The following is a 26,529-nucleotide window of genomic DNA, read 5'->3' on the forward strand; positions in this document are numbered from 1 at the left end:
GAATTTGAGAACTTTGAAAACAATTTTGAGCCTCTTCCAGGAGGTCATCACGTCTGTAGGTGCAACCTGACCCAGCTTAGTTGTATTCTCTAGAATCTTTATGTTTTGGTCTTTTGCTCTTTATCTCTGGCTCTGCTTTGAAGATAACTTTTTTAGCTACAATATCACTGACTTTTAGAAGGGAAGAATAAAGTCCAGAATAATGAGATGGTTCGGGATCAAGGCGATAGCTAGGGCTGGAACTAACTTGCTTGGCTGGTCTTCTGGGGATGCGGGTCTCACACCTAGCCTGGCCCCTGTGTCGCTTCCTCGAACCACCTTCATTCAGAGGCAGCCCAGTCTTCTCTTTGGTTGGACCCTGCACGGGGTGTAGAGGAGGAATCAGCACCCTTAGCCCCATTCTCTTCACTCTTAGTCCCCAGAGAGACGGCACGTGGCCCCCTCCCACCAGCCCCCCATGCCTGGTCACCGCAGGATTGTTCGAGTCAATGTGGATGCAAGAAGTGGAGTCAACAGAGGCAAGACAAATTTGAACTTAAAAGGTTTGGGTTAGAATATTGGCATCCACTGCTTTTCAGTTGCATCTTCTTGGACAAGACAATTTCTCCTGGGTCTCAGGTTTTCTATCATGAAAATGAAGGAAATTGAGTCTCCGTCTTGGGAGGATGAAGTGTTACTGTGTGTGATGTGCCAGAGGCGCTGTGAGGCAGTGGGCAAGGGTTGGGTGTTTGGTGTTGCGGTGGTTCCAGGCCGTCCTACCTGCTCTTTTCATTCCCATGAAGCCAACAGGGAATTAAAATGGGCCGGAATCCCAGACATTTGGCATCCCTTCACCATGTGAACAGAACGACCATCAGGGACTAATTAAGACAGCAGGGACATATGTGTTTGCATTACTTCCACGTTCGTGAATTCGCATGAGGCTGAGTGTGAATTCCCACTGCTCTCTCAGCTGGTGTTACACCCCCAAGCATATTTATGTAAAGACACACACACACACACACACCCACACCTACACACACTCATGTACAAACTCAACTTCTGTCTGAAGACTTTGGTTCAACAGAGAACATCAGTCAGTGACAGTCAGTCAACTCTATCTGCACATTGGAATCACCTGGGGAGCTTTTGAAACCACCCATGGGCAGCCTTGCCCCAGGCCAGTCACGTGAAAATGTCCGGCGGTGAGGCCAAGGCGTCTGTACTTCTTAGCTGGGTGAGGAATCTCAGGCCTGGAATCAGAGGAGGGCAAAACTGGAAGGAGACTTAGAAATCTTGTGGTTAAATGATATCCTTTTCCTAATAAGGACATTTAGGTCCAGAAAGCTTAAGCTACAAACGCAGCATCAGAACCTGCACGTGGGGGCTTTGTGTGCAGTCGCTTCTTCCCCGGAACATGCTGCCTCTGCGAAAACGTAAGATGGTAGATTTCCTCTTTAAAATTGTAGATAGCACTGGCCTCCCGGGATCCCTCACAGCATCTAGCCCTCACCATGACCACATCTTGGAATCTCTTAGGCAGCTTTGGAAATGTGATGTTCAAATTCCAACCCAGACACATTAAGTCAGAACATCCGGGGATGGGGTTCAGGCAGCAGTGTTTTGGTTTTGTTTTTGTTTTTTCCAAACTCCTGGTTGGTTCCTATGAGCAGCCAAGATCAAGAACCATTCGTGTTGGGTGAGAATTACTGGGGGGAGTTCCTCTGCGAGGTATAGATAGTGATTCCTTAAATAAGAGCTATGGAAAAGAGGAATCCCCTGGGCATTCAATTTGGAAGTACATTTTCTACATTCTCTGTCCTTTAAGAGGAAAAAGCAGCTTTTTTTCTTTTTACAGAGCAAATATGTCCTTGTGTAGAGTCACTGAATTCCAGCATCTTTGTAATTTAGTTTGCTTTTCTCCTGTGGTATCAATATAAAGTCAAAGGTCTATTAAAATTCTAAAAGGACCCCAGCATCAAGCAAAGGAAATGAGAATGTGGCTTGTTGAGTGCACGCTGGTTTAGCTCCAGGATTGATGTTGTCATCCAGAAATTATCCCTCTGACCATAGATCCTTCTGACCCTCTGTGACCAGCTGCAGGACAGGAATAAAAAGACATTTACTGGTAAGATCTGGCTAGAATTGTTAGTGTGCCAGAAATGGGCTGCCTGTTTCCAGAAACTCACTGAGCCCTGGTTAAGATCACAGCATGGCTCATAGCCATCTTCCCCCTGGCTCTCGTGGTTCCAGAAAGCCTGACCCAGGGACCCAGTATGGAAGGCTCAGCCTCTAAACTTGGCCTCCTCCTCTCTGTATCCTGCACAGAGGAATGAGTCTGAACAGTTGTGCATCTACGTAGATGTCTGGCTTCTTTGCATTTTCCGAAATACAAATCACAGGGTTAAGCATCAAGCCGTATTTAATCATGTTCCAGACAAGTCAGCAATGGACAAACGTAAGGACAGACACTTTGTTCATCATCTACATCATGTGGCCCCACCTGATTTAGTTTATATTCTCTCATTTCCCAAGACGCCCGCCCTGGTCAGGCTCCCCTCCTCCCATCTCCTAAGCATAACATTCTCATTGGCATGTAAGCTGTTGCCTCTGCCTCCCCAAGTGCCATCCCCTCCACTGAGGCCCACGTGAAGCCTTGCACTCTGTCCCAAACCACTCTCCTTTTGCATCCATCTCCTCATTAATTGGCATCCTGGGTCCACTGTTTACATGGTATGTGACCAGGGGCAAGTTACTTAACCTAACTCTGTCTCAGTTTCTTCACCTGTAAAATGGGCACAATAGTCATACCTGCCTCTGAGGTTGCTGTAAAGATTGTAGGAGTTAAATGCCTTAAGCATGTGGAGCAGTACCAGGCACATAGCAAGCACTCAACAAATGCTAGCTGTTGATGGCTGGCCAAGGTCGGTTCACAGTTTATCATCAGCCCTGACCTGCAAGACCCTTACCTCTTCCAGCATTCCAGCGCTGACTGTTACAAATGGTCATTCAGATGCAAATCTAAAGGAGGTTTTCATTTGCTCTCTCTTGTCCTTCTTTCTCTCCCCTCCACCCCCTCCTATCCCACCTCACCTCATCGCAAAGGAAGCAGGAGATGTTTCCTCAGCACAAGTAACTCTGTTTCCTATTTCACATTTGTGTGAAAAATTGACAATTGCTTGAACTAAGTAGCCATTTGAACAAGGATATTTACGTGGCCTTTTTATACTCCCCAGTGTTGAGATGAAAATTCATCTTCTCAATTGAACTATAATTGACATATAACATTGTACGTGTTTCAGGCATACAACATAATGATTTGCTGTTAGTGCGTATTGTGAAATGATCACCACGGTGTTACTACACATCACCACACAGTTAAAATCTCTTTCCTTGTGATGAGAACTTGTCAGATTTACTCTTTTAGCAACTTTCAAATATGCAATAGAGTGTCATTAACTATAGTCACCATGCTGTGCATTATATCCCCGTGACTTATTTATTTTTTAACTGGAAATTTGTATCTTTTGCCCACCTTCACCCATTTTGTCCATCCCCACCCCAGATGAAAATTCTAAACACATATCCATATTCAGGTAACTACTTTCCATGATGATGGCACTAACCTAAAGGATAATCAGGTTATCAGAAAATTACTGTGTGGTTGTTACATTTCAGAGAACATGATTTGACCTGCATAAGGGCCAAATCCATGTAATAAGACATATAATAATAAGAACTCATTGTGTGTGTGTACGTATATGTGTGTGTTTAAAATTAAGCTTTCATTGCAGTGTACCTTTGAAACAGTTGTAGCCAATTTTTTTCTTATTCATGATCATGGGCATAAGTAGGTATAAACAAGAATACAGTGGGGAGGGTATAGCTCCGTGGTAGAGTGCATGCTTAGCATGCACAAGGTCCTGGGTTCGATCCCCAGTACCTCCATTAACAAAAATAAAATTAAAGTAAAATTTTAAAAATAAATTTTAAGAAAGTGTAAAAAAAAAAGGAAAATTCCATTAAAAAAAGAATAGAATGATATCTTAATACATCTGAGAAATATACTCAGTTCAAAATGTGGAAATCATAATAATCACCCAGTGGCTCCTTCTGGGAAAGGGAAGCAACCACAGCTCTGTCATCATCTGATAGGCATTTTACATGGAATATTTTATACCTGAAAACTCTTCTATAAAATAGATACTGTGCCCATTTTAAATATGATGTTCAGATGGGAAAGTAACTTGACCAAATCACACGGTGAGAAGGGTGACAGGGCTGCGTTCAAAGCAAGACCTGTGTGATTCAAAGCTCGCAGTCTCCCCACTAAGTACTAATTACTGTACTTAAGACAGGTTACAGCCAGGGAACGTGTCTGCCTGAGGACTGGACAGCCGTGTTTCCAGGTCAATTATAATAGTTCTGCTCTGGAGTCACATACGTAGTGCATCCTTTCCTCAGAGCTCTGAAAACACTCAATAGTTTATCCTCATGACATATCCTTGAGGCCAGGAGGAGCAAGTGTTAGTTTACCAGATGTGGAATCTGGAAGAACAAAGAGATTGTGCAGTTTGCTCCAGGCCATAGAGTTAGCAGCAAAAGAAAATGAAAATTGAGGTCTTCAGATCCCTAACCCAATACTTATCTCCGTTAAAAATGGCTGCCTCTCACCAAGTCTACACCAGGTCAGGTTCTTTAAATAAAAAGCTGTGTGTGTGAAAAAATGTAAAAAAAATATATATATATGTATAATAGCAGCTGCCTTTGTCGAGTATCTGCCAGGTGCGAGTCCTTCCTTCCTGTGTGTCACCTCTAACGCTCATGACCCTGCAGACACATAGATTGCATGGCTGACTTGCTCCACGGCCCGTGGTCATGTGATAAAGCTGATATTCAAATCCTGGCTTTTCTAACCTGAAAGTCCAGGTTTTTTCCACTAAGCCACATCAGCACGGGCATGAAATGCCTTTCCCGAGTCCCAGGCAGAATTAGGCGGTACTCACTACTACAGAATCCTACTCCAGTAGATGAATTATGGTGGCACTTTGGGTTATTGTGAAGATTAAATGGATAACATTTTATATCCAGTACTTGGGCTCAGCTAAGAGTTCAGTAGGTGAGGATAATGTGACACACCTCATTAGGTTTGATTCCACCCGAGCAGCTGCACACATGAATCCTTGTACCAAAATAGCCAGCTTTCTCCTCTTCGTCAGGTGTTATTTACCATAAGTTATGTATAATCCATCAGAACCGTAATTACTAAACAGAGTGATTCCATGCTGAGCTAACCACAGGGAAGGATTCAGGGGTAAGAGGCTTGGCCCTTGGTCCTGAATCCCAAGTTTCAGTGTAGTTGGAAAGGCTAAGATGCAATGATAATAACTTCTGAGTTACTGAAATGGTTTTATCTAGCACCTCGCCTGCAGTAGATGTGCAGAAATACTTGTGGAATGAATGCATGCTAAATTACAGCCAGAGACTAATATGTCAGGGAGGCAGGAGGAGGATTGAGATGTTGTCCCAGAAAGCAGGAAAGGAATTTGCAGGAGTGAGTGGTCAGGGAAGACGGGGAGAATTGTATTTGGCCATTAGCTGATTTACCGACAAACTCCAAGAGCGCAGATAAGAGCAAGGCAGTGTGACATCCACCTGTATTTCAGCCAGCGCTCTTGTGGAGCAAAGCCGCTTTCTGAGGCTGACTCCACCTCCCATTAGCCTCACCTGAGCTCATGCTTTTATCCAATTCTTCTGCAATGCAAAATTATGTCATTATGTGAAGCATGTAAATGGCTTGCAGCGCATTTCAGAGCAATTCTTTTAAAAATTCTCCTTCTTCGCCTTCCTCTATAAACCCTCTAAGTAAGATGACCATTTTAGTTGCCACTGTTTCAAGGTTTTATTGCTCAGCTGTAAAAACTGTCATGATATCGAACACTAAAATGACTGTGGCAAATGTGTGGTAATTACATTGCATTGAAATTCCTGGTATCCTTGCCACTAAGAAGATTTTCAAAGCCTCTAGCTAATTAGTCAACCTAATAAGGTCCAGGACTTGTTGAGAGAGTCCATGGTACAGGAAATAGTTGGCATTTTTGTCAGTGACTCCTGTCTTATACAAGAATGTGTGTGGGTGGATGTCTACATGTAGTATCTGTGGGTGCATGTGTGTGCATGTGTGTACATAGGCATGTATACGTGTGTGTATGTGACTTTGTATGATACATCCGTCATTCATGCCAGGGACAGTGCCCGACCTTCGCTGTGGTTAAATTTGACTCTTCAGTGAAGAAAGAGCCTTTTCCTTCATCCCTGGTCGATAGGACATCACCAAGGAATTTGGCTTATGGGAAGGTGCAGACAGTGCTTCCAACAGGCTAAATCACTGAAAATTCTGCCTGCATTTTTGTGTTCTACAGGAATCTACTTGTATCCTCTGTTCTTCCAGGCCAAAAAAAAAAAAAGAGAGAGTTTTTTTTTTAATGCAATGTGGTTATAAAACCAAGGAAGGTTTTCAATGTAGTTGTGCACTTTAAAGTTTAGTATTTGTAGTAAAGTTGATATAAATTGGAACACAAAGAGACATAAGGCTATTATTCTTCAAGAATAAAGTTAGATACGTTTTTCCACCTGGTAGAAAACAGAGCACTTCTTAGGCTTCTGCTTGGCTGTGGATGGAGAATCCGCTGACCGTTTCTCTTGCTCCTGCAGACATTAAGGCGTCCACTCTTAGGTTTTGAATGCTTGAGGCAGCATTCCAGGGGGATGGCTATGTCTCCAGCCATTTGGATTTAAGACAGGTTAAGATACTCAATTACCACTGATTGCCACACCTTTCAGAGCTATGAAATGTAATCATTTATTTTGGGAACACTTTTCACCAGCAAGGATTCTACATGGCATTTAATTATTTCTTAACGGAGTTGCATTTGTGTTTCTGAAATTTTTTTGGAGTATTTCATAGCACCTCCTCAAGCAAACTGGCCGCATCTCACAGCCCTGGTCACTGGCCTCCAGGTTAAATGGCTGACCCGTGGAGCAGGCCATGTGCGGTTCTCAGCTGAGAGTGTATGAAGACTAAGCCTGTCAGTTGTCAACTAACTGTGGAGAGACAGTGAGGAGGACTGGTCACTCTTAAATAGAGCGCACAGTCCTGCCAGCAGAGCAGGGCTGGAAGTGTTCATCTGTTTAAATGGAGTCATTTTCTGACCCGGTTACATCAGTACGTTTCCAGACACAGATTTGTTTTCACGCTCACACCCAAAAATACATCCCTCCCTTTCACAGACTCATCCATCCGAGCTACTTTGACCTAAATACAACCCCTGTGTCCTCCTTGTGGGATCCAGCTGCAGAGAGGTCCAGTAACCAGCTGTGAATGTAAAACATGGTCCATTTTTTTTAATTTTTATTTTTTATTGAGATGTAGTTGACTTATAATGTTAGTTTCAGGTGTACAGCAAAGCAATGTATATATATACACACAAACATATTTATTTTCAGATTCTTTTCCATTATAGCTTATTACAAGAAATTGAATAAAGTTTCCTGTGCTGTACAATAGGTCCTTGTTGTTTATCTCTTTTATATATAGTAGTTTGGATCTGGTAATCCCAAACTCCTAAGATCTCCCTCCCATTCCCTTACCCTTTGGTAAATATAGTTTGTTTTCTATGTCCATGAATCTATTTCTGGTTTGTAAATAAAATTTGTAATTTTTTTTAGATTCCACATGTAGGTGATATCATATGATATTTGCCTTTCTTAAAACAGTGGTTCTTAACCCAGCTACACATTAGAATCACCAGAGTAGCTTCAGACAAATCCCAGTGTCCACCCTCATGTGAGAACCGCTGATCGGATGGAACTCCCTTATAAAGCTGAATTCACTTTTTTGTTGTTGTCATTTTGGTTTTTAGTTAAATCACCTCTCATATAGTTAGCCCTCAGATGATTCTTGCCTGTGCTATGTTTTCATGGCTTTGTGACTAGGCAGTGAGCTGCCTTCTCTCTTGAGCTCCTGTTTCTCTGGATGGAGAGGTGAACATTCAAGACATTCCGGCCAAGCCACCAAAGAAGGTTGTATCCTGAAATAATTCAATAGCACCAAGAGTGTATAGGGGCCAAAGTGAAATTACAGAACAAATTATGTACACCGGGGATTTGGGAACAGAGGCAGCTGTGATAATTCACTGTCTCCTGAAAGCGTGTGACTCCATGAAGAGAAAACGAACTCAACATCGTGGTCCACAGTGAAGGGTCGCACACCATTTTGTACACGAGTATCATTTGTCTGTTGAGCAAGTCATCTGGGACCCCTGGCCAAACTACCTTGCATTAGGATACTTCAAAATCAAGAGGCTTCCCCAGAGTGTACAGAACAGGTGCGATGAGGGAACATGTGAGATCATTTTACATGGTGCCTGAAAGAACAGCTTTTATTTAGTAATTTATTTATTTATTTTAATGTATATTGGAAAATATATAACTGGCACAACAATATAATTTTACAAGTATTATTACTTTGGCCACAGTTTAGAAATGTATCGAGGTAAAGTATCAATAAATAATTGTACCCAGGTGACATACACGGAAGGGAAAGAAAGCTTGCTGACACTACATTGTATGCTGTTCTAACAACCACGACCAACTTAAAATGAAGGTTATTTATTCTTTTATTTTTTTAAACTTTTTTTATTGAGTTATAGTCATTTTACAATGTTGTGTCAAATTCGAAGGTCATTTATTCTTATCCTAACGTTTGCCAAATTACCATTTTAGGGAGGGAGAAAGGGGGAAATAAGAAGTAAAAGGAGGTTTGATCAGGTCTTTAAGGCGGATATAGCGGAGCACATGAACTGCCCCCCAGGAGAAGCGCTGTTACTTGAGCCAGGTGTGACACCCACGGAACAGGCCGGGGGCACGGAGCCCGATGCTGTTCACACTCACCCGGGAGTAAGCCTGCGGTGTCTGTACTCCCACTGGAAGACGCAGGGCCAGCTCCCCGCGCGTGTGTCTTGGGAAGGTGACGGTTCCTCTCCAGCCAGCAGCTCGCTCCCTGGGGGCGCGGTGTTTGCCGAAAGCTAAGGCAAAGCCGGCCTGGCAAGGCTGCTCCTGTCTGGGGTGCAGGGGAGCTGGCTGGCCTGGGATGGGCTCCGATTAACCTCAGCGCTGTCCTCCTCCTGTGCCGCTCTTCCCTGGCTCGCGTTAGAAATTCAAGGGCAGAGAACAAAGCAGCCGAGTTTGTTTTTTCCAGAGATGGGGAATCTGGGGAAAACAGCCCTGATGGCCATGATCTGTGCCTTGGTGAGTTAAGAAAGGGCTTTTCCTGTTTCATTCAAGACTCTTGTTTAGTCTGTATGCTGAAGCTTTATCTGTCAGTTTTGGGCTCTGGTGTCGTGGGGGGAGTTCTGATTTCCCGTGACTTCGTGGTCATGTGTATTCGCCTGCAGTGAAGGAGGTGACTAAGAGAACGGGGAGTCGCCTCATTCCAGGGTCACTTAAAAGCGGGCCCTTTTCCTTTGGCTCTCTTGAACGGTGTTGCCTGTGTCCTAAAAGCCAAAGCGTCAGTCCTTAATCAGAAACACCTGGCTCGGATGTAACCCGCTCTCACGGTGGCTTTTGCAGAAGTGGCAGTGCGTCGAGGACACGTCCGGCAAGCTCCGGATTCACAAGTGCAAGGGGTCCGGCGACCTGCTCGCAGTCCGGCAGAGCACACGGAACCTCTTCTCTCGCTTCCACGATAAAGAGTGCAATTGTGGGGAGCCCGGTTATCGCACTGGCAGGAGCCAGAGGAAGAGTCAAAGGCAGTTCCTGAGGAACCAGGGGACCCCAAGTAAGCCAGAACCCGGGACCCTCATGGTGGCCGGCTGAGGCCTTCGGGAATGGACGTTAGGGAAACAAAAAAAGCCTTGATCCACCTACACCTTAGATGTTATCAGTGTCCAGTGTTTAGGGCTAAAAGCAAATAATTATTCTGTTTAAAATATGAAAGCTAAGATGCTTTGAAAGTTTGCTCTGTGACTCTTAAGCATAGAATGAAAATCTATGCAGTAAAAGCACCAGATGCAAAACATACACATACTTATGAAAAAGAAAGAACAAAATATCCAAGATTTCAGTGCTTGTGCGTTTAATAGGAAAAGCATACTTTTTCAAAAGGCCTGTCAGTTTTAGGACAACATATTTTTCTAATTCCTCTTGTTGTCTGACAAGGTGAACCCAGCTGAGTTCCGTGTGAAAAGCACTGCCTATCATTTTCCTTATAGAAACTATCAGGCAGCTATCAGATTCCTATCATTACAGAGAGGGGAAAACCCACAAGCTGCACCTTCCATAAAAGAATGAGTCTAGTGCCATCTCGTGGCTTAATGTAAAAAGTAACATTTCTGTGATGATGCCTTTCTGTACTGGTTTGGAAAGCAAGAAACATTAAGATAAATTCTATCAAATCAAGAAATCAAATCATTCACTGGAACAGTGGAAGCCCTTAGAACAGGATTTTTTTTTTATTGAAGAGGAGTCAATTACAATGTATCAATCTCTGGTGTCATAATGTCCCAGTCATGCACACACATACATATATTCGTTTTCATATTCTTTTTCACCAAAGGTTATTACAAGATATTGTATACAGTTTCCTGTGCTATTAAGAAGAAATTTGTTTTTTATCTATTTTTGTATACAGTAGTTAATATTTGCAAATCTTGAACTCCCAAATTTATCCCTTCCCATTCCCGTTACCACCCCCCCACCCCCGCCCCGGTAACCACAAGATTGCTTACTTTATCTGAGTCAGAACAAGCTTTTTTACCCTTGACTCCACAGATGAACATTATAGGCTCATGAGCCCCCTAGCATTTTATCCAGATTTCTAAGTATATTCTATGTGTATAAGAACATGTTTCTGGATGTCCATAACTTTCTAACAAATTCTTAAAGGAATTCATAACCCAAGAGGCTGAGAAGTATTGACTTGGGAGATTTTCCTTCTTCCCTGAGAGAAAATGCTGGGTAATCATTCACACAAAGATTTCACCAGGGCCCCCCAACACTCTCCCTTAGCAGAAGCAGATCCCCAGTGTCCGGCTTGGAGGCAGGGCAGCCTCTTCGCTCCCAGGAAGTTCTGTGTCACTTCCCTGGCACTGACCATCACGCACACTGGTTTTCGTGTTGAGCACAAACTGAAGCCATGTGGGGGCATATTCGAGAACAGGAGTGGGCACACCTCTTCTCTGAAGTGATGGAACTGGTGAGCAGGCTGAGTGATGCCGCACACAGAGGCATCTCCTCTCGGAGGAGGATCCCTCAGAGAGCACGACGGTTCTGATTCTGCGGCCAGTGTGCTCCCCTCCGTCCTGCATTAGCAGCAGGCAGGCCACGTGAGGCGGCTGTGCCCCCGCAGAGCCGGAGTGCACCGGATCAGCAGGGGGCGCTGTTTGCCCCCTGAAAGCTCGTATTGGGCCCGCAGCGAGCCTGGCAGTGGCCTGTGGTGACCAGAAAACATGTTGGCTTCTCCCTGGCTTTATACTCCATCTGCTGGGGATTTTGTCAGTTGGCTAATCTAGCATTTGCAAAATTTAATTTTTCGTAGAGCAGCCTTCTGTTATTTGTGCAAACAGAAGGTGGCTGGCGCATTTACCTTTTCAAAAAAGCAGCCCAGTGTAGTGGGAAGGCTTTGTATTCTTTGGAATCTGATAGACTGTAGTCGTAGCTCCCACTGCTCTTGGCTGCGTGCCATTGCAAAATATATGTAACATTCAAAGCTTCAGTTTTGGGGTTTTTTTATCATAATATAAAGATAACACCAAGTTCATGAGCCTGTTTTGGTGATCTGATAAATTGTTAATGTAAGGATTTGTTATAGTAATTCCAGTCTTTCGTGGTTGTGCATTAGAGATAAATACAAGGTGAATATATGTAACAAAAGCTCAATAAATTATAGTCAATACTATTATTAATAGTTTTATCCAAACAAGCCACCTTGCAGTTCACATTGAAAACAACAGAGAAGTTCAGAGCCTGCCCTAAGTGGAGAGGGTCTTAGCATCACCCAGACCTACCCCCTCATTTAAGGGGTGAAGGGCCTGAGGCCCACAGAAACATACCGTCCATCACACAGCTCTGTGCGGGCAAAGCCAGGACCAGAGCCTGCCTCTCCCGGCAGGAATCCCGTTGGACTGGCCACAGCGCCATGTGTGCCCCTCAGCAATGCCGTGTGTACTGCTCGCCCCTTCCCAAAATGCTCACCCAGCCAGAGGACCATTCCTTCCCTCCGAAGCTGTACCTGGACACCCACATTAATGCATCTCCCCTTGTTTCCAGAGTACAAACCCCGGTTCGTCCATACTCGGCAGACGCGTTCCTTGTCGGTTGAATTTGAAGGCGAGATATATGACATAAACCTGGAGGAAGAAGCCTTGCAAGTGCTGCGGCCGAGAAGCCTGGCCAAGCGTCATGACGACAGTCCCCAGGGCCCGGGGGGCCGCCAGGCTGCCGGCAGGGCTGCGATGCCCGCGGACGGCGGCAATGCCGTGGGCCTGCCCGCCACCGTCCGAGTGACGCACAAGTAGGAAGGCCTCGTGTTCAGAGGGTTACGTTCAAAGCCATCCCTCCACATTGTCACGATGTGGCCCCTTTACAGAAAGGCAGCAGGACAGTGTCCCAGGGCTGGCCGATGGGGTAACTGGGGGTTAAAGGAGCAACAGAGAGTCCAAACATAAGTGGGTTTAGAGTGTGCTTTGGGTCAGTTTCACGTGACGGCCGATCAGCCGGGCATTTAGCCAGAGAGATGCCGTCACATCTTGACTTCGCAGGCGTGGAGTTCTGCCCTGAAGCAGATACCTTTGTGGGGTCTAGAAAACATGTGGAGACCATCACGGGGACTGGAAAGGCTCTCCGTGCTGCCTGGTCACTCTGGCTCCCAGCAGTCACACAGTCACGGCCTCAGAAATGAAACACAGCCCCAGGGAGGACTGTGGCACCTAGAGAAGCTTCCAGAAAGATGGCATAGGTTGGGTATGGTTGTGACATGCAGAAACACCTCACCTTCCAGATCCCAGAGAGCACAGAGGGCCCTGGGAGTCACAGAGACGGTTGCGGGGAGGTGATTCTCTCAGCTTTCTTAGAACGGACTACCCTGGTTCTCAAGTTCCGTCCAAAATTTATGTGGTCTCTCAGTAGAGAAGTATTTTCTTTCTGAATTTGTTAGCAAGATCTTTGTTTTCTCTTCAATTTCATCACTTTAGGGAGGAGGGCTCTGGGAGCTCTGCCAGGATTTTTATCTTTGGGATGAGTCTCCCGGTGCCTGCATCCGTCATGGTTACACGCTAGAAGACGTACACCAGGATTTCTCGTCAGTATTGACTGACCACTCCCATCCCACCTGCTGTCCATCCCTGGGCTGCTTCTCTGCTTCAAACTTAATGGGGCAGACTCTTTGTAACAAAATGAATGGGATGAATACCCCGCTTCTCATCCTGTATTTCTTCCAATCAGCCATTTCCAAGATAGCTGTGAAAAGCTCATTTTCTTCCTACATTCTTTGGAGGGGCTTTCAAAACTGGAATTTGGGGTGATCTTTGTTCCTGGGGACATGACTGTCAAATGTTGCCTCGATCTTTGCCTCGACTCCCTCTGACACCATCCTCTGTCCTCACCAGTAACCAGGAAACATTCCCACTTAATCCTGTCTGAGGCTCAGCTCCAAGTTACTGCTCACATCCAAGTTAAGCATTTAGAGGACAGTGAAGTTCCCTTTGCTATTTCTTATGTTCTTTAATATTAGAATATAAACCTGTTTCTAATGGGTTTTCTTCGTTTGTCTTGGCAGGTGCTTTATTCTCCCAAATGATACGATCCACTGTGAGAGAGAACTCTATCAATCAGCCAGAGCCTGGAAGGACCACAAGGCATACATCGATAAAGAGGTGAGCGGTGGCCGTGTGGGTGGAAGGTGTGCTCCTGATGCAAACTCGCCAGCCCTGCTGTGACTGGTGGGACGTACTGTGTATACGCTCATTGTTTTCCATAATTATGTGAAACATAGAATAACAGAGTATCTTTCTCCAGACACACTGATAGTTCTGACTGAAAACAAAACAGAGGGTGAAAAAAGCCTCACCTTTTAAAATCTCTGTGAGCAAAACGATCCAATTAGAAAAGAGACAGCTGTTCGCATTTATTGTAACACATTGGTTGAAATGTGGAGGTAGACCTAGTCTATGGCCAGCCTGTTTCCCAGTTAATTAACATCTCAGATGAGTAGCTGTAATTATAGACTGCGGAAAATAAGGTGAAAAGAAAAGTACCTCATATAGAAAAATGTTGACCTTAAAATGTAATTGTTCACATGCGTGTTTTCCAGATTGAAGCTTTGCAAGACAAAATTAAGAATTTGCGAGAAGTGAGGGGCCATCTAAAGAGAAGGAAGCCTGAGGAGTGTGGCTGCAGCAAACAGAGGTGAGCGTGTGACTGTCCCGCTGCCTCCTCCCAAACCCATCCTCACGCCACAGCAATTCGCTTAGCACTGGGCTTGTGCAATAGAAGGCTTAACAAGTTGAACTCACTTTCACATAGTGTTATGATCTAAACCATTTAGGTCAAATTAAATATGTCATAAACCCAAGCAGGAGATAAAAATAAAAGCCCATTAAGCTAAGATAGTTGCACACGAGAAAGTTAACGGCCTGCCTTCTAGTTTGCTTTCATTCTGTACATCAACTATTCGATCGATGCACGATGATGAAGACTCACTTTTTAATCTTCTTGCCTGCAGTTATTACAACAAAGAGAAAGGTGTGAAAAAGCAAGAGAAATTAAAGAGCCATCTTCACCCCTTCAAGTAAGGAAGTGTTTGCCACATTTGTGGGGAGGGAAGGACTTGGACCCGGGGCGCTTAGGAAAGGCTGCTGGGACTCCTGGGTTCCAAGGGGTACTGCCTGGGGAACGCAGATGCAACTGGGAGGGCATGAAGTGGAAAACAAGCCCGCACCTTGCCAGGGCACCGGGGCGATGTGTTTGGAATCGGGGGTTGGGGGGGGCATCACGCGGAGCTGTGCTCTGATTCTGGGTGTGCTCTCTGCTAACGCAGGGACTGGAGACTGGATTGTACTGCAGGCCCTGCTCCCTGTGGACAGAGGCTAGGAGGTGTGAACTCCCTGAACTAGGTCTGTGTGTTCTGTAGATCCACCTGCAACCGTGCTGAATTCTGAATGTTGGGAGTAGACACCATTTTTAAATAACAGTAGAATTTGCACATGAAGGGGATTTAGGATTTGAGCCTCAACAAAATTTGAGCCCTTTATGGTAAAGGCAAGATACTTTAAAAAAAAATTTTTTTTTTCATTCTTTCCAAGCCATATTTTGTAGGATTTGTCAAGAGAATTTTAGAAATATTCTAAATTCAAGTCGTCTAACCCAACCAGCCATCGACTTCAGGGCCGATAGGTACTGAGTTGCCAGGAAATTAAGCCCTTTGCCCATCGAGCGTGGCTAGCAGGGTCCACAGATGCCCATCAACCTGTGTTTCCATCAATATTTGCATGTCAGCAGATCCACAGTACTATGCGTAGCACAGAGAAACAACAGGGTCCTACTGTAGAGCACAGGGAACTATATTCAATAGCTTGTAATGACCTATAATGGAGAAGAATCTGAAAAAGAATAGAGATATATATGTGTGTATAACTGAATCACTTTGCTGTACACATGGAACATAGTAAATCAACTGTACTTAAAGGGGAAAAAAAAAAGTCAGTGTTTTTCATGTCAGTAAGGAAGAAAATGTTGATCCTGTGACTACCCAGTCAAATTCTAAGAGCGTTGTCACTTAATGAGCTTGTCTTCACTATCCCCAATTGCATTTTGAGGCCCTCTGAAAGATTAAGACCATTTATTATTGTGTATTGATTACCTTCTGCCTAAGTATGTGTGAGAGATTCAGAGCAACGGTCCTTTTTTTTTTTAATTGAAGTAGAGTCGGTGCACAACGTTGTGTTAGCTTCTGGTGTACAGCGTAGTGACTCAGTCACACATATTTGCTCCTTTTCACATTCTTTTTCCTTCTAGGCCATTACAAAGTCCCTGTGCTACACAGCAGGACCTTGCTGTTCATCTGTTTTATATACAGTCATTAGTATCTATGAATCTGAGTCCTATATTTCATGGAGAAAGGAACTTTCTGATCATTAAAACATCCCTTCTGTTGGAACAGAGAAGCCGCTCAAGAAGTCGACAGCAAACTGCAGCTTTTCAAGGAGAACCGCAGGAGGAAGAAAGAGAGGAAGGAGAGGAAGCGGCAGCGGAAAGGCGAGGAGTGCAGCCTCCCCGGCCTCACCTGCTTCACGCACGACAACAACCACTGGCAGACGGCCCCGTTCTGGAACCGTGAGTGGCCCGAGATCCCAGCGCCGCTCCCTGCACAGCAGCTCATGCACCGTGACTTAAGCTAGGAATTCAGCAGCCCCTAACCAGGAGTCTAGAAAGATTCCAGAGGAAAGCATCGTGTCATTTCCTATACTGACAACTAGAATCATTTTGCCCAAAATTACCTTTGTTTAAAAAAATTTTTTGGGAACACGGGGGTAATTAGGTTTATTTATTTAATGAAGGTACTGGGGATTGAACCCGGGACTTCATGCATGCTAGGCACGTGCTCTGCCACTGAGCTATATTCACCACCCCTGCCCCCAAATTACTTTTTTTCTTTAGAAATTCTTTTTTTGGTATTTTGTTTGAAAATGCCAAGCTCTCCGAGGTTTTCTTCCCAGTGATATTTCCCACCGGACCCAGCCCCTGACAGAGTCTGGCCCCACAAGACTACTCTGTCACCAAATAACTCAATAAACAGATGGACAGTTTGGCCCCAAATATATCCGTTCCTGCTTTATTTCAAGTGCAGACTCTACATATAATAGAAGGAAGTCAAAACTCCTTATATGCAGGGACTGTGTCCTGCTTCTTCTCAGTCCCCTTCAATACCCAGCCCTGTGCTTGCAGAATTACAGGGACTGCACGATGTTGGGTTTTACACAGAGTCGCTGGGGTGTGGAGTGATAACCATCATGCACTTTTAGGGGGGTGCTCATATTTGCCTTAGTGGTCTGCACACAGGATCGACTGAGGCCACATAGAAGCAATCCCTCAGTTCTTGTGGCTCCCCCGCTGGTGGAAGGCTTGCCGTCCCACGGGGTGGCTACCGCACCGAATCTTCTAGTTGAAGGGATCACAGGAGACCACTTGGGTCAGTGCTTCTCAAACTGGGATTGGAGATTCACAGGAAGCCACAGACCACTCCTGGGGAGCTTTAGGGCCTATTCGAGATCATTTCCCTTCTCTTTCCATTTGGATGCATCTTGATTTCAGCATCCATGTTTGCATTTAGGTTTACATAATGTTTACATAGTTGAGGCTGAGTGAACTGAGACGTAGTGTTTAGCTTTGGGGGCTGAGGGTCACTGGGCTTGTGGGGGTTGGGGGTGGTCTGTTCTCCATCAGGCCTTGGGCCCAGCACGATGAACACACAGGGAGCCAGACACACCTCATTCTCTGCCCTCAAGACACATACTCCGAAGGTGGGTAAAGAAAGAAAGTAAATGAAATAAATAAAATAATTACAAGTTGTAAGAACGCTGTGAAGGAAAGTGTGGTCCGAGTTTTTTAAAGGGACCCTTTTAGTGAGGGTGGGCATGACCAGCCTTTCTGAAGAGGTGAAATTTAAGCCGAATCTAAGGGGTGGAGAGAAGAAACCATGTGAAGAGGGGGTGGTGGGAAGGATGGGTGAGAGGGGCAGTGCCACAGGCAGGGGGACTAGCAGGAGCAGGGGTCCTGAGGAAGTGATGAGCTGGTTGTGTCCAGGACCAGTAAGCCCCTTTAAAGATGAAGTATTGAGACACATGAGGTTTAGTTTGCTCCCAGCTTATAGAAGGTCCCTCAAACCTCTGTCTGCTTCCCCCAATCTGAGCTGAGGCCATCCTCCCCAAGACATTACCATTTCTCACCTCTGCCACTGCCGACCCTCCGTCCCTCTCCAGACTCCTCTCTTGCCACTCTGTGCAAAGAAGTTAGTGGTCATTTCATGACAAATGTTTCTTTTAGGATAAAAAGCAAATTCCCTAACAAATCCCGCAAAGCCCTGTGTGCCACGTTCCTGTCTCGCTCTGGTCCTATTTCCTCCCACTCTCGCCCTCTTTGGCAGCTCAGCTTTTCTCTGCCTCAGGTGACCTAAGCTCCCTCCAGCCTCAGGGCCTTTGCACATACTGTTCTGTCCAGCTAGAAGGCTTTTGACCCTATGCCCACTCCAAACCCTATGCCTATCACAGACCTGCTCACCCTTCAGTGTTCAACTGTATTGTTGCTCCTCCCGGCGACCCTCCCCACATCTCAGACTAGGTTAAACCCCTTTGCACATTCTTCCAGCATACTTTTTCTCCATAGGACTTACCACATTTGTAATTACATTGGGTGGTTTTTTATTTCTTTCTTTCTTTATTTTGCTTTTGTTTTTGCTTAACATTTGTCTTTTCCACTGGACTGTATGTTTCTCAAGATAAAAGACCGTGTCTGTGAGATACCGAACCCTCTGACCCAAGGGAGGTGCTCAGTAAATATTAGGTGAATAAACAGGCACGCAAGCCACCTGGCCCAGGATCAAATCAATGCATGTCAGTTTAACTTGTGAGTGCCTGCCGCTGGGTATCTCAGTGCTAGTGACATGAGGAATGGTAAAGTGAGTGAGGAAAATGGTCTCCTGCTATTAAGGATCTTAATTTTAGGGAGCTCCCTGACTCTTTGAGAAGCAAAGAGGGGACGGGATCTCAGTAGCAAATTGGATGCTCTTTCTAGTATACAGTGTATTACTAGCACTCACGATACTGGTGTCCTAGCACAGGGGTTTTCAGAATGTTTTTCCCAGTGAGCCACTGTAAAAAGTACAGTTTCTGTTAGGATCCTGTACACATATGTACACATATGTGTGCATCTGTGCATGTGTGTATATGTGACCATTTGTGCCCCGTGACCACCTGACGTTCAGAACAAGCTAAGGCACCAGGTCTATCACTTTATTAAGTAACCAATTTTCCCTTTAAAAAAAAAAGATTAAAATAACCATAAATAGAAACCCTGATGTTTTCCTTCCCCTTCACCAGGCAGACACCCTGTCCTGGAGCCCAGGGCCCCGCAGAGCTAAGGGGAAGGCATATTAACAGGCCTGAAACGTCACCTTCACCTTCAGCCTAAAATCACCTTCGTAGATCACCATTGTTTTTTCCATCTTCGCCTAATTTCACAGCAAATTTGTATACAGAGGGGGGTAAATAGAGTTATTTTTAACATCCTCCCACATAGTACTTACAAAAAAGAAAATGTGAACTTTAAAGTGTAAAGGTAAGGAGACGTCAGAATGGCGAGGCTGCTCCGTTTTTTCATTCTTTTTTCCTTTTGTCTTTCTTTCCTATCACAGTGGGTTCTTTCTGCGCTTGCACGAGTTCCAACAATAACACCTACTGGTGTTTGCGGACGGTTAATGAGACGCATAATTTTCTCTTCTGCGAGTTCGCCACTGGCTTTTTGGAGTATTTTGACATGAATACAGATCCTTATCAGGTAAGTCGCTATGTTTTCATCTTATGAAGGTGATTGAAAATGGAATAACCAGGACACGAGCTTTAAGATCTTGTCCCGGCCTCTTCACCCGCAGCTCACAAACACTGTGCACACGGTGGAGCGGGGCGTTTTGAATCAGCTACACGTGCAACTCATGGGCCTCAGGAGCTGCCAGGGGTATAAGCAGTGCAACCCGAGACCTAAGGGCCTGGAAGCTGGTAAGGAAAAAAGAATGTTGCCCTCTCGTACCTGGAAAATTCTTTCTGTTGTCAAGTTTTCTGCCTTTGAAATACACAGTTGGGCATAGAAGACGTAGAAACATACAGTTTGGTCTATTTACAGGAGAAACTCTCCGGGCAATTCCAAACACACTTTGTTCTCTAAATTTAGCTCTGGGTGCACTAATGAAAAATTTTATGCCCCCCAAAGATCTGGTGAGTGTTTCATTCCAATCTGTCCTACCTTTGCGTTCTCTTAGTAAACCTCAGTGGCTGACAGAAACATCCACTGGAAGATGGGATGAAAGCATTGGGGGGTCTATTTGTCATTGCTGTCAGCAATCGTAAGATGCTCTCTCGGTAAACCAGGATATGCTTTTTTTTTTTAAGAGAATTTGGATGGAAACACACAATGCCCTATTTCTGCTTATCAGAGTTTGGAACTATCCCAATCGGATCCCTGCTCGTGACACATGTAATTAGATTTCTTTTGCCAGTATTTCCCATCTGAAACTGGCGATGTTTGAGCGAGTCGTTGTCTTGAGATCTGAAAGCTTGAGAGGGCCTTTATGGAGCCAGCCAGACACTCCCTTCCTGATCTGCAGCCTTAACTCACTTGTTTCTCCTTTGGCTCACGGAGAGGCAGTTCTTTTCAGCATCGCTGCCAGCTCTTGCCAGGTTAATGAGAATTCTTCTTTTCTCGTAATTCCTATAGAAATGTAAACACCAGACGTCCATAGAAGGAAGGAGAAAAGCCAAAGCTAGCCGAGGGCATTGGCATCGGCACAGCCCACCAACCCACAGGGGCAAAGAGCTGGACCCGCAGGCAGCGGGGAGCGATTTGCAGGAAGCCTCTGGTGTGCAGCTGGGTTTTCTCAGTGTCCTTAAGAGCCTGTGTCTCTGTGGTTCCCTGCAGAGCCAGCAACGCCAGTGGGCAGCTCCCCGGGGCCATGTGACTTGATGGGGATGGGAGGGGGTGGGAGAAAGGCATTCTGAAATGATCAGCATCACCCCTGTCATTTCCACCACTGTAGGACCCTGAAGGCTTTCAAGCTGGGCGTCCCATAAGAAATTATAAATCCCGTGGGAGTTCCCATCGCAGCTGTCAGTCACCACCCTTCAGCTAACACCTTAGTGGATTTCATCACCAGCTGCAAAAGTCATCTTGGTCACTGACCCCACCCAGCTTCCATCTTTGCAGATACCCTGCTCATCTGTTGACCTTTTCCTCAAATCTTACCCTCCCCCCTCCAAAAAAGCCCACTAAGGCCTGGAAACTGAAACCATTGTTAGAGGCACTAGAAATATTACACCCAGATATTCACCCCCAAAGAACACAGCAGCCTCGGTGCTGATGACAGGGAAGCTCAGCTTAGTGACATCTGACAGAGTCTCCAGATGGGCCTGTTACAGCCGTTAGGCTTCAAGTAGTCCTGTCTACCTTCGAGGCGACTCCTGAGGGAAATGATGATTGGTCCTTTCTTCCAAGCATTTGGTCTAAAATAACCAACATTTAATTAACTATTAGAGACTTACACGGGCTCTTGGAAGTACCTGTCTTACTACTTTTAAGTGGGCTCTCCTCTCTCACCCCCACCCATATTTCACGTGAGCTCTTCCACGGTTTATCTGAAACCTTTTTATTTATAGCTTTCAATCCTCATTTTGAACCTGTCTAATAGAAAAAGTTCTGTTGGACTCCGGCACTGTCTGTACTTAACCCAGTATGTTTCCTTCTAGGATTTAGACATTGTGCATGAAACACTACATAGTGGATGGTTTGACGAGTTCTAAAGCTAACATAAATTACTCTTATATTTTCCTATATCAGGAAATAAAGATGGAGGAAGCTATGACCTTCACAGGTATTCACATTTTTTATTCTCCCCGGCAGCTTCTTTCCCAATAATTGCATGATCCAGCCATTTTAACTAATTTCTGTTTCTTACTTTGTGGCCCAGAGCATAGCTTGGGGTGCATGCATGTTCTAACAGCCTTCTCCACCGTATTGTGTCATTGGGTACTGATCTGTCATTTTGCTTTTAAATCAGCTTACTGTCATCACAAGATGTCTCGAGCGTTTACTCACTCCCATGCTTGTTTGCTTGTTGGACGGTGCTTTTAAGCATGGAATGATGTGAAGGGGGGAAAAACCCCAGAATAACCATTGGGAGCCCTGGGGAGAAGATGGGAGAATTATTTTCTCAGGGGTGCTTACATGTTGATTTGGTGGAGAGACGTGGTGGAAACTAGAGATTTTATGAAACAACGTCAGAATCACAAGAAGAGTGATGGGAATTTTAAGGGCATTCTAGGCTGAAGCTGGAGGAGAAAGAGGAGCTTCCTGGTTTACAGCCCTTAAAAACTTTGCTGGTGAAAAGCAGGGGTGATAGGATTCGGAAGAATCTGCCAGGCAGCAGTAGTTGAAGAGGGGGTGTAGGGGTTGGGGTCAGGGCATCTGGAGTCCAAATGCACAGAAAGGTCTCAACACAGCGCGAAGACAGTAGCACCTGACACAGGAAACCTTTATGAATGGCCCTCAGCCTGGTATTTTTATCCCCTTCCAGCCCCCACCCATCCCTCTTACCTGTCTGTGCTCTCGGGGAAGGGAGTGGTACCCAGAACGCCTGGTGGGCGTGTTGGTCCTTGCTAATAACCTCCTCCTCCGAGCTTAGACCTCAGGCAGGTCTGTTAAAAACATGCTGTGTGGGGCAGGAGGGGACTGTCCTTACCACCTTACTACAAGGAAACTGAGACACAGATGTATCAATGCCTTAGTTCAAGAATCCTCTTGGGAGAACATCCATCAGAGGAAGTTGGACTTAATCCACGTCATCTGCATTGACCCTGTCTCAGAGAAACAGACTATCACCACTCCAGGGCACCCTGGCTGCCCCCAGTCACCCTTCCAGCCTCCTGAGATTTGGTCTCCGATTCCTCCTTTTAGAGGGCAGTTTATTGGTCCAGGAGAAGCAAAATGAGTGTAGGAAAGGGGATGGGAGAGGCGTAAGCAAACAAACAAGACAAAGGCAGCTGGACTTTTGAGGATCCTTGACAACCATTTCCGTATCTCTTCTTTTCCTCTTCCCTCCTGTCTGTCTTCTCTCCTTTTCCCGCTGTGCCCCGACATCGACCCTGTGTCCTTCGCCCCCTAGCACATGTAGGACAGAGCAGAAGAACCCTGTCTTAAGCTGGGCTCACCCGGGACGTGGGTGGACGAGGTAACATCTCATATGCCAGGACTGTTCTGCCTGCTTCTCAGGGGTCACGTTAGGACATTTCTGAAATGTGACATTTTAAGCAGACTTAACACTAGATATTGACTTTACAGTTATTTTATGATGCACTCAGTTCTGCAGCCAAGGGATTTTCAGTCTGGCCCTCTTTGATTTCTGTCATGAAAGAGGTCACAGGCTATTAACAGCTTATCTGAGACACAAGTCTGGTCAGAGCTGAGTCACAGCATCCTTCATCAAGCCGTTCTTCCACGACAATGTGGAGATGAAGACTGCACGCCAGTTGCAATTAAATGGCAGGGACCTGGGGCTCCCCGTCCCTGATCCCTGTCCCCAGCCACTGAACGGGGCCAAAGCCATCATTTCTGGGACCGTTCTGGCACACCCTTGGTAACTTCAGTTGTTGATGGAGTTCCTTCTCTGACAACTGGGCCAGTGAAAGTGTGTGTGCAGGGTGATCTAGTGTTACCTGTTGCTTTTTTTTTTCTTCTTCTTCTAAATTTCTTACCAAAGGACAAACCTGAAGAGCCTCTGTAACTCAAAATGACTGGCATTTTTAGCCTCCACCATTTTATAATCTATGAGGTAAACTCTCTTTCAGCCGATAGCCATGGAAATGATCAAGCCAAGAGCACTTACCTGTCACACCTGGGCTCTCCCTGGATGCTCAGGGGCAGCGTTCAGTGTGGCCCTCCCTGCTCACGGCATCCTGTTGGACTGTAAGACAATAGTTGCTAAGCAAGCTGCCAGAAACACTGCTGCCTCAGTTCACCAGTCCACAGCCCTCCAGGGAAAGGCGCCCCTCGTGGGATTTTTGGAAGCCTTGATGCTTTCAGATTTTTATTTATTTTTTTAAAGAAAACTAATTAAAATAGGTTTTTAATCATGAAATTTGATGACACAAGACTTTGAGAAAAAAGATTACAACCAAACCTGAAGAATTTGGAATTTGAAAATCCAAGGGTATTCTAGCGGAGAGGGTATATAGCTTGGTTGTGGAACGCGTGCTTAGCATGCATGAGGTCCTGGGTTCAATCCCCAGTACATCCATTAAATTAATAAATAAACAAACCTAATTACCTCCCCCCCAAATTTTTCTTTTTAAAAAAGAGTATTCTAGAAAATGCACCTTGTATCAAATTGACTAAATAAGAGTTTTTAAACTGCCTTCAATTTTGTGGACCTTCAATAATTAATCCTTAGACTGATTTAGAAGATCTTTTACAAGCAAGCCTGTTTCCTGTTCAGCTTTTTTCCTTTTTTTTCTTTTTTTTTTCTTTTTTTTTTTGGCGTGGTAGGTGCATGAGGCTGGGGCGGCTCAAATGCTTTCTTATTCACCCTGGTCATTTTCCGAATGGGACAAGGTCAGAGTCAGAACACAGCCCGGAAAGTGACCCCCATGACTCAGGAAATAATTGTTGGCTTGAGTTGCAAGTAATTATTTCTGTGCTGCAAAATAGGATAGGATGCACAGGTTGATGGGGTGTTTATTTTTCCCACCGCCTATGAAAGCTGGTGCCGCTGTCCTTTGATGAGCTCTTGGCAGTCGTGGTGTGTGTCTGGTGGTGGTGTGGGCTAGACGGTCAGTTCTTGGCAGCCTCAGGCTGGCGGGGCTGCTTCCTGACCCTTCTGCCCCACGCCTTGCAGCCAGCAGATCACATCGTGCCCACTCTCAACAACCATGCTTCCGTCCACATTGCTTTTGCTTGGGTTTTTTTTTTTCTTCACGCGCCCTCACCAGCCTCTTAGAGCACCATGTCTGCCCCTGTCAAAGCACTTCACATCCTGTACTGTAATTATAAGGTGTCACCCTGTGCTCCTTGAAGCTGTCACCTTGCAGAGAGGTGGTCATATACATTCTGTCCTTTCTTTGTTGAGTGGATGAAAGAGGAGTCCTTTCCCCCTCTCGCTTCCCCCTGTATATTAAAGCTAAACAAAGGTACGTGCCGTTCTTCGGTTTGGGGAGGATGTCAGAGTTCTGCAAATTCAGCACTTATTTTCTTCTTCTGCAACACGAGAAACAGGCCACTTGGAGAAGAATCTCTGTTAGAAAAGTCAAAGTTATGAATGTTCTCTGAGAGCTTAGATTGACTGATCCTGAGCAGGGTGGTCGCTGCGGTGCGAGGAAAAACTTACCCACCTGTTGGCATGATCTGTCTAGCAGGGCTTTTGCTGGGTTTTGGTGCCTACCTGTCCCCCCATGGCACACTCCTGTCTAGGGTGCAAACTGCACAGCATGCACAGCGGCCCTGGCCCCGACCCACCCCCTAACAGCCCTGAATGCAAGTCCCCTCACTGTCTTAGGAAGCCAGCCTCCCCTCCCGCCCAAACCCTGGCCTTGACTCATCTCTCAGCCAGGCTCCTTGAACAGGAAAGTCCAACAGTGCTAGTGAGGCATCTTGAAAGGAAAACAGAGCCCTGAGAGGTGACTGAGAGAAGAGACCCAGGGAAGGGGAGCCCCAGACGCCAGCCATTAGTCACGACTGGAGCGCGGTCACACAGTCCTCATCTCTAAGTGGCCCAGGGCTGGCTCGCTAGCACTGCTGAGCCTGGGGAAAAGCAAACAGATGTATCAGGGCAGATGCACCTGGCGAGGTGCCTACACTCCCAGGGAGCAAGTTGTAGGTCAGCCAGAAACCCATTCAGCATGGTAGTTTCCTTGATCGCTGAGAACTGGCAGGATGTTTTAATTACATTTTAATACAGCTCTTCTCCCCACAAGTTCCAGTTCTGAGGGCGCTCATTTGATTTTCAAAGCTGAGATGACCTGAGCAGAGCATCTGTAATGGCTTGAGTTTTAAGTTTTGTATGTTTCAGTGATTATTTCTCCCTCATCATTTTCTATTTTGTATACTTGAAATTTCTCCCCTTTTACTTAATTAGGAAAGCTAGTGACTGTTTGATACTTTTTTTTTTAAAGAATCAGGATTTTGACTTATTAATGGATAGGTCGTTTTTCTGTTCTTTACCTCACTGATTTTACTTTCATTTTCATCACTTCCTTCTTTGCGCTTTCATTTGGTTTATGTTGTTCTTGCTTCAGCTGTTGAGTTTGGGGCTTCAGTTCATTTACGTTTTGTGATAAAAGTGCTTTGAGGCTATGAAGTTTCCTCTAATTACTGCTTCAAATGTATCGTAAGGTCTTAACTTGTGCTTTCGTTAGCATTATTTTTAAGAAATTCTGTAATTTTAGATTTGTATTTCCCTTTTTGTCCAGAAGATGTTTAATAGAAGGTTTGTTCATTTCCAGGTTAAAGGGCTTTTTTTGTTGTTTTAATTGTATTAATTTCTAGCTTTATTGTATTTTGTCAAAGGGTTGTTTATAATATTTCTACTTTATGCAACTTACTTACGCAGTCTTTGTGACCTAATATATAACCCAATTGTGTGAATTCCCGTGTGTGTTTGAGAAGGTGGAACCTCTGTTCTCAGAGTATGTTACTATTGGCTATGTATTTGTGAGAACTATCTGACTGATTATATATTGA

The 26,529-nt window shown here is 45.2% G+C and overlaps 1 protein-coding gene across 8 annotated transcripts in view; it reads left to right on the top strand.

Moving 5' to 3' along the window:
- SULF1 (sulfatase 1) overlaps positions 1-26,529 on the top strand; it is a 151,118-nt gene that overhangs the window by 119,878 nt on the left and 4,711 nt on the right. For 5 of the 8 annotated variants that reach the window (XM_010998859.3, XM_010998858.3, XM_031441509.2 and 2 more), the window contains 8 exons: positions 9,610-9,817; positions 12,307-12,550; positions 13,814-13,910; positions 14,348-14,442; positions 14,759-14,824; positions 16,196-16,368; positions 19,445-19,587; positions 19,682-19,805. In XM_010998859.3, the coding sequence (XP_010997161.3) occupies positions 9,610-9,817; positions 12,307-12,550; positions 13,814-13,910; positions 14,348-14,442; positions 14,759-14,824; positions 16,196-16,368; positions 19,445-19,587; positions 19,682-19,805 (1,150 nt within the window). Of the gene's footprint in view, positions 1-9,609; positions 9,818-12,306; positions 12,551-13,813; positions 13,911-14,347; positions 14,443-14,758; positions 14,825-16,195; positions 16,369-19,444; positions 19,588-19,681; positions 19,806-21,636; positions 22,333-26,529 lie in introns of those variants that run through there. The other 3 variants (XM_064480862.1, XM_064480863.1, XM_064480861.1) reach the window with 2 other exon arrangements.

This window comes from Camelus dromedarius, chromosome 30 (assembly GCF_036321535.1).
Source record: "Camelus dromedarius isolate mCamDro1 chromosome 30, mCamDro1.pat, whole genome shotgun sequence".
Taxonomy (NCBI): Eukaryota; Metazoa; Chordata; class Mammalia; order Artiodactyla; family Camelidae; genus Camelus; species Camelus dromedarius.